The following is a 12,243-nucleotide window of genomic DNA, read 5'->3' on the forward strand; positions in this document are numbered from 1 at the left end:
AACCCTGATCCATCACTTGAAAATGAAAATATCAAACAAAAGAGAGGCATTGTGGGAGCAAAGCATAATTTATGAAATGATTCACTTAGTCATTATGGTTATACTCACCTGGTCTTCCACAAAAGTTCTGACCATTACAGTATCTTTGGCCATTTTCTTCCTAATTAAGGCCTGTTCTTTTTCATACTCCTTTTCGTACTCAGAACGTATAAATCCAGGTGCTATTTCTCCAACTTTAGGTTCTTGCACAAATGCTGTCACTTGTGTCTGGTAAAGCATTTCTTGCTGGGACTTCATCAGTGACTCATAATCAGCTAGGAGTTACGAACGTAAGTTACCTTTTAATGTTCTTATGAAAAAGCCTTCATGCCACTGTTCATTCAAGCAAATCTTACATTACAGAAAGTTGATAACCAAAAGCCAGAGTTACCAAATTTTACTGTCAAGGTGCTAAATATATACTTATTACATTGAATTTCAAAAGACAAACTTACATTAACAAGTCAAAGCAGCCATTATTATTGTAGAAAGAATTTTGTATTAGCAGTCAGTCCTTTGGGATCTACCCTAGAGGTCTTCCTAATTTGCTGGGTGGCTTTTGGTAATTCATTTGTTTTTCCAGGTCCCGAGTACTTTATCTGCTAAATGGGGATAATATCCTAACTTTCTCTAAGGGATTTTGTGCAGATCAAATGAGACACAGCATGGGATGTTCCACTAAAAATGTGAACATCTAAGCAAAGGTATATGGAGACCCATAGACACATTTCCTTTAGCCTAATGCTATCACACTTTTTTCCCAAATTATTTACGAATATTGAAAATCCTGATTTCTAGCTTTTCTTTAAAACTTAATGGCATGCTCTAGCAACACTGAGCCTGCCTGGTACGTGCGTGCTGGAGACAGCACGTGGGGGTAGGAAGCTGCTGCCCCCTTGAGGCAGGGCATGTACTCTCCAGTTTGCCACTGTTTCACTATACTCACTTATGTTAACTGCCTCAATCTGGAAGGCAACTGGATTTAGAATCCCTGCATTTTCAAAGGCATGATATGCCTAGAAATATTTACACCCAGAGATGGGCCTCAGCATCAGAACCAGAATGATGCAATAAGTCTTTTGACAATCGAGCAGCACTGCTACTTTCCTGAGTTTCCATTCCTATCATGCACACGGAGCTATTCAGAGTGGCACTTACATTCTTCAAGCAAGGAGGCAGATGCAGAAGTTTCGCCGTGCTTATTACGAATAACAATAGTGTATTCTCCAGCGTCATCAGCAAAAGTCATCGAAATTACCAGTCTGCACTCACCAGTTTGTTTGTTGTAACTCACTTTGTATCTTTATGGAAATGAACAAACAAAAAATTTCAGTCTTAAATCACCCTTATGGGAGTAAAATAAACCTTATGTGGATCTGTAGTATAAAATTCAATGATCCTATGACTAGGACATTATGCTGTACACCAGAAATTGACACATTGTAACTGACTGTACTTCAATTAAAAAAATAAAGTTCAATGATCTTAAACATGGGACTAAGTTCCACCATAGAATGTAACTATCAAATGTCTGAAAATTGAGGAAAACTCATGGACATGAGTCATGAGGGCCATGTAAGTTAAAATTTTTATTTTAAAGAATATTCATATGTTCTTTAAAATAAATAATAGAACATAACCCTCCTAGAATCAACCATATGGAAATAAGGGGCCTCAGTGTTTACATTAGTAAATGATAAGGTCATTTAAACACTTATATATTTCTCTTTGTTCATTATTCTGTTCACTTTTCTGTGAAGATCAAATGAATAATCAAAACAATACATTTCTTTAAACATTTTGATATTAAGCCTTTGGTATACTACATTTCTTCTCATTAAGCTATGACAGCTACATTTTTAGACTGTTTAAGTTGCAGGAAATTCAAAGCTAAACTTTATACTCAGGTGCAGCAAATTTATTAGCATAGGTTTTCATGTATAAGTATAACTAGCTTTCCTCTTCATTACATGACCCTTTTTCTTTTATCTTTTGGTGACTTAATTATTATGCATTTTAATTGAAAGTTGTTTCAGATTCTTTCTAGAAGAATACGTTGTGCCTATGTGTAAAAATCCACAAAATTTTCTCTATTTCACTAGCACTATAAATGAATCAAACTAGACTGTGAAGAAATTTATCTTCCATCCGCTATCGTCACATTGCTTTATTTCTCACTAACAGTTTGTACAAAGACATGAAAATACTCCTAAGCACACTATGAAGGCTCCTTATTGCAAGAGCCTACCTTTGAGGGATGGTGAGTAAGTGATTCTACTTCTCTCCCTCGGCTTCATATATGTATCAGACAAACCACAGAGAACTCTATCAGATTCAGTCATCAAAATACCTGTATCCAGTGGTTAGAGGAACACCGGATTTTTTCCAGTAGACATGGGGCTTTGGATTGCCGCCAACCTGGCATTCAAAGACAATGCTCCCACCTTCCACCAGTTTCTGGACCACTGGTTTTGTGATGAAGAAAGGAGCAGCTGGTTCTCCAGGCCCTGCTTGTTCCTCTGTGATGCTAGTATCAGTCATCACCACATCTCTTGCCTCGACAAAGCTGGGAAGAGAATTCCCTTCATATTAGCTTCTGCACTACAATTTGCCAATGGTTTAGGGACTGAAAAATCAAAACACTACTACAACAAAAATTCATCAGCAAAAAAAATGTTTTACCGTTTCTCTTCTGTGGTAATTTTCTCAGCCACAGTTGTTTCCTTTTCAAACTCTTCTGACACTGGAAGAAGACAGAAGTTTCTCTTGTAAGTAAGGCATTAGTTTGTTTCCTTAGTGACATCTGCTTAGCATGACAGTTAAATTGACTCCATAATCTACCCTTCAATTCTAAAAGGGGATTCCATGACGAAGTGTGCAGAAACCGTCTTGTGGAAAGAAGTGTCAGGTAAGAGTGATGGCAGGTGCGGAAGGATGCAGGAGTGTGGCCACTAACCTTGCACAGCTAGGTAGCAGGATGTGCTGACGGTCCCAGCCTCATTCACGGCAGTGCAAGTAAACCGTCCGCTGTCTTCTGCAAAGGCTTCACGAATCATTAGACGAGCAATTCCACTCTGGAAGGTTATCTGGAAATCAATGGAACTTTCTATTTGGTAGTCTTCCCTGTACCATGTCACTTTGGGGGATGGGTATCCAGAGATGTGGCACTCCAAGGTGACAGATTCACCTTCTATAACAGTCACGTTTTTCAGGCCCTGAAGAGACAAGAAAAAGGAAGTATTGATACGTGTGCATATTCACTCATCAACCCTATATATATATATAATAACAAATGTGGGGACTTGACCTTGCTAATTCTAATTGTCATTAAAATTTTTTTTTTAAGATCAAGATTCTATAAAAGATTTTTTTTAAGATCAAGATTTCTAGTAAAGAAATTCCCTTGGATATTGGAATATTCCCAGTTTGAAATAAATATAAGGTGTTTTCAAGTCTGTAAGGTGGAAATGTATTAATACCATACAATGGGGCAACTCTGTATCCTCTGTTATTTGCACATATTCAAATCCCAACCAAGCCTAAAGTCTCAGCAGCAAATGCTGCCTCTTCAACAAAGCTTCCCATGCAATCTTCAGTTGGTCCCCCTTTCCTTGCCAAGTAGTATATGGTCTTAAAATTTACATTTGTAAATGCACTAATGGCATTTTCCAGTTTGAGAAACTGATCATTGCAGATATTAAAACTATCTGATCCGACATGCACAGGGTTCAAACACAATCAATTTGTTTACTCACCGAGACTAAAGTTGGTGGAGTAACAGGGATTTCAACCGGTGCAGGGACTCTTGCGGTTTCTGTCACCTACGAATTTTACAAAGGATGTTAACAAAATGTCCACGAAGTTAGGGGAAATCTCATAAACTCTTAGCACGTGTAAAACTGTAAGAATTATTTGAGAAAAAAGAGCTCCAACTGACACCACGCTCCACAGCATGAAGTGCGAGCATGGTGAAGGAGAAAGGCAGGACGCCTGGTGGACCACTTCTGGAGTACAGACTGGCAGGCGCCTGGCCCTGCTCTGTAGGGAAGGATAAGACGGCGGGGGCTCCAGGGACCAACCTTGGCTTCGCGAGCCTGCAGTACTTCCAAGCGCTCTTCACGGACCACAGCCCCAGTGATGCTCACCCCTACTTCCTTCTTCACCTCGATGCCAGCCTGACTCTTGTAAGTTTCTGGTATGTCAGCAAAGGGGAACTGGGGTGAAGGGGTGGGCTCCGCTCTCACTCGGGCCTCAGCAGGCTTCACGGTAGGTGCCTTCACAGATTTGGTGACCTTCTGAGCAGAAGACGTGGCTGACAACTCTTTTTGTAATGTGGCAATAGCGCTACCGGCTATTGATGCCTAAATGGAAACGGAGTCAGAAAATAAACATACTTAACCGCCATCCCAGTCATCACTAGGAAGCGCTTTGCCTCTAGCCTTCCTGTGGCAAGAGTCTATTTTCTATATGGTCCTTTTTTTTTTTTATTGTTCTCACTGTTGCTCTCACAGTTAATGAAAAGTCAGCTAGCGATAAGCCAGTTATAAAGCTCACTGTCATTCCTGCCAGTTTGGAAAATATATTTGAAAATATCTTTCTTAAAGAGTTGTCTTGAGGGTTTCTTATTTTATACTCGTATCATAAAGGGACTGAGGGGTCTTCCAAAGCTCGGTTATGAATTTTCACTTAACCATCTCAGTGAAGGCATATGGGAAAATACTACAGTGAGAAATTAAACATCAAGAAATTATTAAAAATACTTGGTTAATTCCTAAGAACTACTTCAAAATAGCACATTTAGGCTTCAGCCACAAACCTGTGTGAAAGGTGTAAATGGAGACACTTAGAAAAATACTTTAAAGGGTTCCTGACTCTTTGTATTCTGATGCTGTCTGTGGTTACTTAGTTTCAATAATAATTTGAGACTATCTCAAAGACAGGTTTTAAATGGACCTTACAATTCTTTGAAACATGCAAGGTTGTGATTCAATGTCTTGGATGTATAAAATAAAAACAGTTGTGCCTAATTTTGAGGGCTAGGAGGCACTGTCCACTTGCTAAAGTTTTTCCATGTATTCGCTTGCCCCTGACGACAGAGCTGAGGGGCAGAGCCAGGGATGCTAATGCAGAGCCATGTGATTCCAGCCCAACCACCGCACAGGACCACGTCTCCATCTTGCTACACTGAGTATATGAACATATGATGTCTCAATGTCTGCTTGATTATTGATATCCATTCCCATTTAAGTCACTCTGCAATGTCATCCAGCGTAAGGAAAACTGAACTTGTAACACACCACCTTTTACGAAATGTGAAACAGAGAAAAGCCTGGATGAATTTGTGTCTTCTCAGAGGTGTAAGAAAATCACCTGCTACCCTAGGCTCACCAGGCTGGGTGAGTTTCAGAAACCAAATTTTAGGGGCTTCTAAGTTCACCAGGAAGGCAGAAAGACCACATGAAAAAGAGGCCCACATTGGCCCACGCCAAAGATACTCTACATCACACGTGAGATGCTTCCCACCTCTGAGCCTAACATTTCTTCGTCATGCTCTAACTTCTTACCTCATATCCGTGTTCTGTCTTGGGAACAGAAATTTTTGAAACAGTAAAGTGAGGGCTTGCTGTGCGGGGGCGTTTATCCACATGGACTAATCTTTCACTTGTTAGATCTGTAGTTTTCTTGATCTGCATTGAAACAAAACTCAGTGACCCTGCTGTTCACCACAGGACCATGGCAGCTAAGCATGCGTCCCCGTGAGTGGGGTGAACAACCCTGGGGGAGGGGGCGGACTCACCTGTGATGATATGTGCATTCCCATTTGATCAGTAGTTGTGATGTGAGTCTCAGAAGGAGCGTGGATCACTCTAGGCTTGACTGCTTTAGGGACAACATGGGGTTCGGAGGCTGGACGCGGGGGCTGCTCAGCTACCTTCGCGGCGGAAATGTGCTCCTTGTATCCATACTCCAAAGTGGTCTGCTGAGCGTGTGACTCTTCAACATGCCCGGGTTCTCTCGGCTCCCGAACACGGGCCTGGTCTACAGCAGCCACCACTGTGGCTACAGCTTCCGCCTTTTTCCCCACGCCCACCTGGAGACAAGGTTTCCAGAATTAATACACAGTAAGGTCAAAGTCAGGTTGGGGCTCCTCCCAGGATAGTCGTTAAGAACAGATGAGTGATGACAGACAGAAGGCACCCATGTTATACAGCTATGTTAACGTCTCCAGAAACATGACTCCAAACTGCATTTAGGAACTAAATATTTCACTGATTATTATGACGCACAGACACCTAGTTAGATACACTCTATAAATCCCTGCTTTGTTGCATTAGACATTAAATCTCATAAACACAACATAGGATAACACTATACATCTATGAAACAGTAAGGAGATTTTGAGTTTGTCTAGTGTTTTGTCCATGGCAGAGAGTCAGTTAGCACTTGTGAAATCAGAACTTTGGGGCTGGTTATCTTCACTGATTATTTTTACTGCTGATCATTTAGTCTGGTGTCAATGCAATGACAGCGATGATAGAAACTCACTCAAATACTGTCATAGCCCTATCGAGAAAAATCAGTTGCTACAGAGTCGTACAGTTGCATGCCAATCTGAGATAACATGAAAGCTTGTGAAGATGCAGGGAACATATTAATTTACTTATAATTCCCTAGGGATAAAAATTTTGTAATCTATTAGAAGTCTCTTTCTTAAAGCACATGAATGGAGATATTATGATGAAAATGAAAATGTTATCATCTTTGGATTCAAGAGAACAACCTTTCACAGTGAAGCTCAATTCACTTTCATTATTACTGAAAGTTAAAGTGAAGAAGGAAACAAATATTTTCTCATTTCCATGAATCTGATGATCATCGACGCAAACAGTTTGCAAAGGAGTTTCTCTTTTAAAAAAACGGTTGATGTGGCTCACATGTTATCAACGTATTGCAAAAATCGCATCACTGTGTGCATCGGCGCTCTTTAAAAGAATGCTGGACTATTTTATTAATGCCCAGTTTTCTTTGCTGCTGCTGTGAACAGAATCTAGATTGCATCTAAAATGTTTTTCAAGTATGCTATCTTCATATCTGTTAAATTATCCTCTGAACCATTTAAGATATAAATGAGGTGTTTTTGAGATGAAATTGGGCCTTTGGTGATCACAGGCTTCATCTAGTTCTCCTTCTAGGAAGCCACAATCTAATCTACCTTGAAGGGTTGCAAATACTATCTTCCCTTTCGATTGCATCTTAGAGGAAACTACAAAATATAAGTGAGGCTTAGCTAAGTTAAGTTTGTTTATCTCTTTTGTTTTCTTTTTTAAAACCATATAGGCCATCAGTTGATTTTAATTTTACAGATGTTTTTAAATGTTAACATCTTCAACAGATTATACATATATGTTACTTTGCTTGTAGAAATACTGCATTTACATTCTATCTCATTTGAATCTTTTGACCAGTCTATGAAATAAGTTGAGTTTTAGTTTTGTTTATTTTAATAATGAGGAAACTTAGGCTCAAAGTAATTGTCATTTGCCAGCTGAAATATATGAAGGTCGTTCTTAAAATTTATGCAAAAAAGAATCTTGATTATGGTAGGGTATTTTAAATTGGGGGAACATCCATATATTTTTTTCCTGAGTTACTGTGTATCAATTTATACACATTTGCTGGTGGATTCATGTACTTCTTTTGGTGGACAAGCGTGACGAGCCCTCTACGCTGGCAGCTGCTTTTATCTCCTAGTGGACTCTAATATCCCTCAGATTTTTGGAACCCAGATGATCAGGAAGAAGAATTGGACTAGGAGACCCCAACTTGTACCAGTCATATGCTAAGCATTAATTTAGGAGACACAAAGAAAAGTGTTATTTAATTTGGCGTTTCACAATAGAAATGCTAACCCGTCCCCCGGGAATCTAAATGTCTCTCACGTTTTGCGGACCAGTTAAGCAGTTAAATTGAATAGCAGGAGCACGATGACTCATGATGGGATGAAAAGTTATGAGAGCTGATGATGGAATGGGAAGAAACAATGCTTTTCACCTCCACCGCATCAGTTTTCATCTCCTCCCCCAAAAGATGAACTTGTTCTTATCTAACAGCAAATCCTTTTCTAGTTCTTGGCAGTGTGGCTGGTTCAGTGGATTTTGCAGTGGTAACTATTTCTTTGGGTATAGACATTTTCTCAGCTTCCATTCTTAGCTAGTTTATAACAGCAAAAAACTTCAAATTTATGTGATTTGGAACAAACAAAAGTGCAAATATAATCACTTACAAAGTATGATATATATTCGAATTTTTTATCAATGAGAACTTCTAAAAGGCTGATATGCCATTCAATATTAGACTTGGGTAAATGTTTAAAAAGTTGATCTTAAATCACGTCTTAGGAAAAAAACCCAAAGATGTAAGGATATAAAACAACACTGAGGGAAATACAGACAGGACTCAGTCATAACACTAAAAAAATTTTTAAAACTTCAGTTGCTAATTTCCAAATACTATATCAGCAATAAAGATGAAAATTTGGTAAATAGATAATTTGGGGTACAGTGTCATGGGAAGTAGGTTATTTCATGGAATTGTCATAGCCACCAATAGATGCTACAAATAACCTTTTCATGGCTTATGTGTATTTGTTCTGGTTGGGTAATTTCTTCTCTAGATTTTAATAGTGCATCTTGTTCAGCTCTAGTGGGAGCTACTACAGCAGGCACTATAATTTTCTCAGTTTCTTTTCTCATCTGATATTTACAGGGAGGAAAAAAAAAGTTTCACATGATAAAAATTATGAATAATTTCCTGAAATGAGTCCATTCTCGAATAATGTAATATGCTGAATTTATCACCCCCTCAAAACATATATATTCTTGACAGTAAGAGTCATTCTTTACTTATACACTTTAAAAAAAATGTGTATGGAGTATCTTAAAAATTAGCCTGCATGCAATTTTAACCATCAACTTCTAGAGAATTTCTAGATGTCAATAATAAAAAGTGGAAAATAATAGTGAAGAGATCAGTGGGGAAAGTAATACATAGTAATATTAACAATAATAAATAATTGGGGTTTTTTTTTAGTTTCCAAGTGTATATCTAAAAACAAATTGGTTAATAGGGTCATAAGAAACTCTGAGATTGGGTGATTAATGTATTACAATAGGGGATTTCACATGAGATTGGGTATTAATGTGTTATAACAGGGGATTTCACACTTGGAACAGCAATAGTCACCTTTTCATGAGTTACTTGAATTTGTTCTTGTCTAGTAGCCATTCCTTCTCTAGTTCTCAGTATTGTTTCTTGCTCTTTGGCTTTAGCAGTAGTAACTGCTATTGTAGACAAGGCAGTTTCCTCAGCTTCCTTTCTCATCTGATTATTACAGTAAAATTAAGGTTTACATTGCACAGGGTTTCAGACACATATGGTATGACCCTTCCCCCCTCCTGGTGGGGATGCAAGACAAAGTTATTCAGGGTTAACCACAAAAAAGAAGTTAACTTTCACTGGGCAGTGTTTGGACGTACTGACAGGGAATCACAAAACTCAGACATGTTAAATATCAAAAAAAAAATCTGCAGATGATTCCATATATTGTTTTTAAAAATCAGGCTAAAGATGCTCATCTTCATGCAAAGGATGATGGTGAATAAAGTGAATTACAAACATTACAGATGAAAATCAAGTGTGCAGATAAAAGTAATGGTAAGCAGTCACACAATTACCATTTTGCTTTTAGTTGGAGATTCAAAAAGGAAAATACAGATTAATAATTCATACCACATTGTAGTTAATGATTTACTAGAAATTAGTTTAAGGATAAACTTTTCCCATTTTGAATATCTGTATTCACCTTTTCCTGAGTTATTTGAACTTGTTCTCTTTTGGTAGTGATGCCTTCTCTAGTTCTTGATACTAAATCTTGTTCTTTGACTTTGGGTGTGGCAACTATGACTTTGGGTACCACTGTTTTCCTAGTTTCTTTCATCATCTGGTCATATGACAAGAAAAAGATGAGAAAAATCGTCATTAAGTATCATACCACCTTGAATAAAAGAAATGTAAGTCAAAACTGAGAAAGGAAGCAAATTTCTTCCTCCTCAAGGACATTTAATCATTTGAGTTGCTTTGATCACCCATACTGTTTCATTGGTAACAATAAGAAAAGTTCCATCTAAAAGAAATAATGCGATGAGCAATAAAAGGATGCATTTCTCAGTCTCACATTATTCTTATTATAATCTATGGGAAATGCCAGCACAGTCAGAAATCACACATACTTTTGCATTTTACCAACTGACTTATACACTGGCATCTTCAGTAGAAAAATATTAAATATGAAAGTGAGTTGTGATACTGTGTTAGTGACAACCCAAAGAATGCTCAAAAGTTAGGAGGAAAGTGGCAATGAAAGCTAAGTAGGTAGCAAAAAGGTCCTGAGAGATTCTGAAGTTTTTTGTTTGACTTATAAGAAGAGGGAGAGGTGAAAACGTGATGATTAAGACCCAGGATGAAAATGTAGGTGGCTTGCAAACGGAATGAAACAAGAGTGAATTTCACACCAGCAGGAAGTCATCACCTTTTTGTGTGTTATGTGCATTTGATCTTGCTGTGTGGCAATTTCTTCTTGAGCTCCCAGAATTGTTTCTAGTTCTGTGGGCTTTGCAGTGGCAACTACCACCCTGGACTCAGCAGCTGTCTCAGCTTTCTGTATTATCTGATTTTCAGGGTAAAAGCAAGATTTGAGTTTCAAAAGGCACAAAAGAAATGGCAAGATATCCTTGCCACATTCAGGAGAATACAGGATGCTTCAGGATGAGAGAGAAGGTATCACAGTTCCATTTTAAGGGCATACCGTTGGGTTTAAAAACCAGACTAGCCTTCCTGGGGAATGGGTTTCTCTTCTGCCCACCTGCCCCTTAGCAAATTGTCCTAGAAACTGAAAATGTCTCCTCTCTGAGATATGTTGACACATTAGAGAACTGAGTGAGTGCCCACTGGCAAATGGCTAGAAAGCTCTAGTCAGACGGAACTTGCCAGTCACCAGCATTGTAATGGCAACAGGGATTTCTATGCCTTGATTATGCCAAGTAGGTTTCTTGTCCATCCAAAATCTCTCATTCACAGGAAGGAGAGGGAATTTTATCCAACAGCCTCTGGTCAACTTTTTAAGCATACAGTGTTCTGAGCTGGACCTCTTTAAGAAACTCACACAACACTGTAAATCAAATACACCTCAACTAAAAGAAAAAAAGTAGCTCTGGGATCAGCAAGGAGCTTGAGATCAAGAGAGGTTGGCCAAATTGGGACACCCTCAAGGTCACCAAAATCTACTTGAACATGAAAGAATTCAGAAGTTGGCTCTTTCTCGACCCTTTAAAGCTTGATTTCATACATGGGAGAGAAATAGATTTGGTGACATTGAGGTTGTTCCAACTTGGCTCTCTTGTATCAAAGCAGCAAACACTTCTGGGTCACCGTTTATCAACTAGGAATTAGGGCACTTTCTGAAGAAGTCCTGGTCATCCCTGATGTCCAGTAATTCCTCACTTTCCCTCGGTATTTGGTTGGACTGTTCATGGCTGATGTGTGTGTGTGTGTGTGTGTGTGTGGTGTATACATGTGTCTTACCACTATGTAAAGTTTGTATGTTACAATCTAAGTGACTGAGTGCTTAGGCTGTGTGTGAAAAAACTGACTTTACCAGTGGCTAACTGGGCTGGAGTGACGTCTGTCGTCCACTGAAGTATGCTCTAGACACATCACTCGTGTGTCCCACACTATTCTAAGTAGACAGACAATCTCCCCCAAACTGATCAGTTGAACGGAAAATTGTACAATGAGAGCAGAATATCCATCACGAGTTTCAACAGTAGACATAAAGAAACAACAAAAAGAAAAAGCACAAAAGACTCCTCCATTTAGAGGTTTTGGTCAGAGGGTACATGTAGCTGGCTGGAATTCTATATTTGTCAACAAATTACAAGGTATTTATAAAATTGGACTTACTGTTTCTTGAGTTATTTGTTTTTGTTCTTGTTTCGTAGTAATTTCTCCAGTTATTCTAGTTTCTTGTTCTTTGGCTTTAGTCGTAGAAATTATTACCTTTGGTACAAATGCTTTTTCAGTTTCTTTTCTTATCTGAAATCAGTGATAAAAACAACATCTTACTGTCACTTGATCTCTAATGGAAGT

General features: G+C 38.6%; 1 protein-coding gene across 1 annotated transcript in view; it reads right to left on the reverse strand.

Annotated features, from left to right (window-relative positions):
• The window catches only part of TTN (titin), a 284,130-nt gene that overhangs the window by 243,465 nt on the left and 28,422 nt on the right, over positions 1-12,243 (reverse strand). Inside the window, exons 10-22 of the mRNA XM_064484940.1 lie at positions 12,058-12,189; positions 10,628-10,765; positions 9,902-10,039; positions 9,283-9,420; positions 5,837-6,130; positions 5,604-5,726; positions 4,119-4,400; positions 3,795-3,860; positions 2,996-3,254; positions 2,722-2,782; positions 2,390-2,605; positions 1,198-1,340; positions 109-314 (exon numbers count right to left, since the gene is read on the reverse strand). Of these exons, the coding sequence (XP_064341010.1) occupies positions 109-314; positions 1,198-1,340; positions 2,390-2,605; positions 2,722-2,782; positions 2,996-3,254; positions 3,795-3,860; positions 4,119-4,400; positions 5,604-5,726; positions 5,837-6,130; positions 9,283-9,420; positions 9,902-10,039; positions 10,628-10,765; positions 12,058-12,189 (2,196 nt within the window). The remainder of the gene's footprint in view (positions 1-108; positions 315-1,197; positions 1,341-2,389; positions 2,606-2,721; positions 2,783-2,995; positions 3,255-3,794; positions 3,861-4,118; positions 4,401-5,603; positions 5,727-5,836; positions 6,131-9,282; positions 9,421-9,901; positions 10,040-10,627; positions 10,766-12,057; positions 12,190-12,243) is intronic.

Source organism: Camelus dromedarius, chromosome 4, assembly GCF_036321535.1.
Source record: "Camelus dromedarius isolate mCamDro1 chromosome 4, mCamDro1.pat, whole genome shotgun sequence".
NCBI classification, from domain to species: domain Eukaryota; kingdom Metazoa; phylum Chordata; class Mammalia; order Artiodactyla; family Camelidae; genus Camelus; species Camelus dromedarius.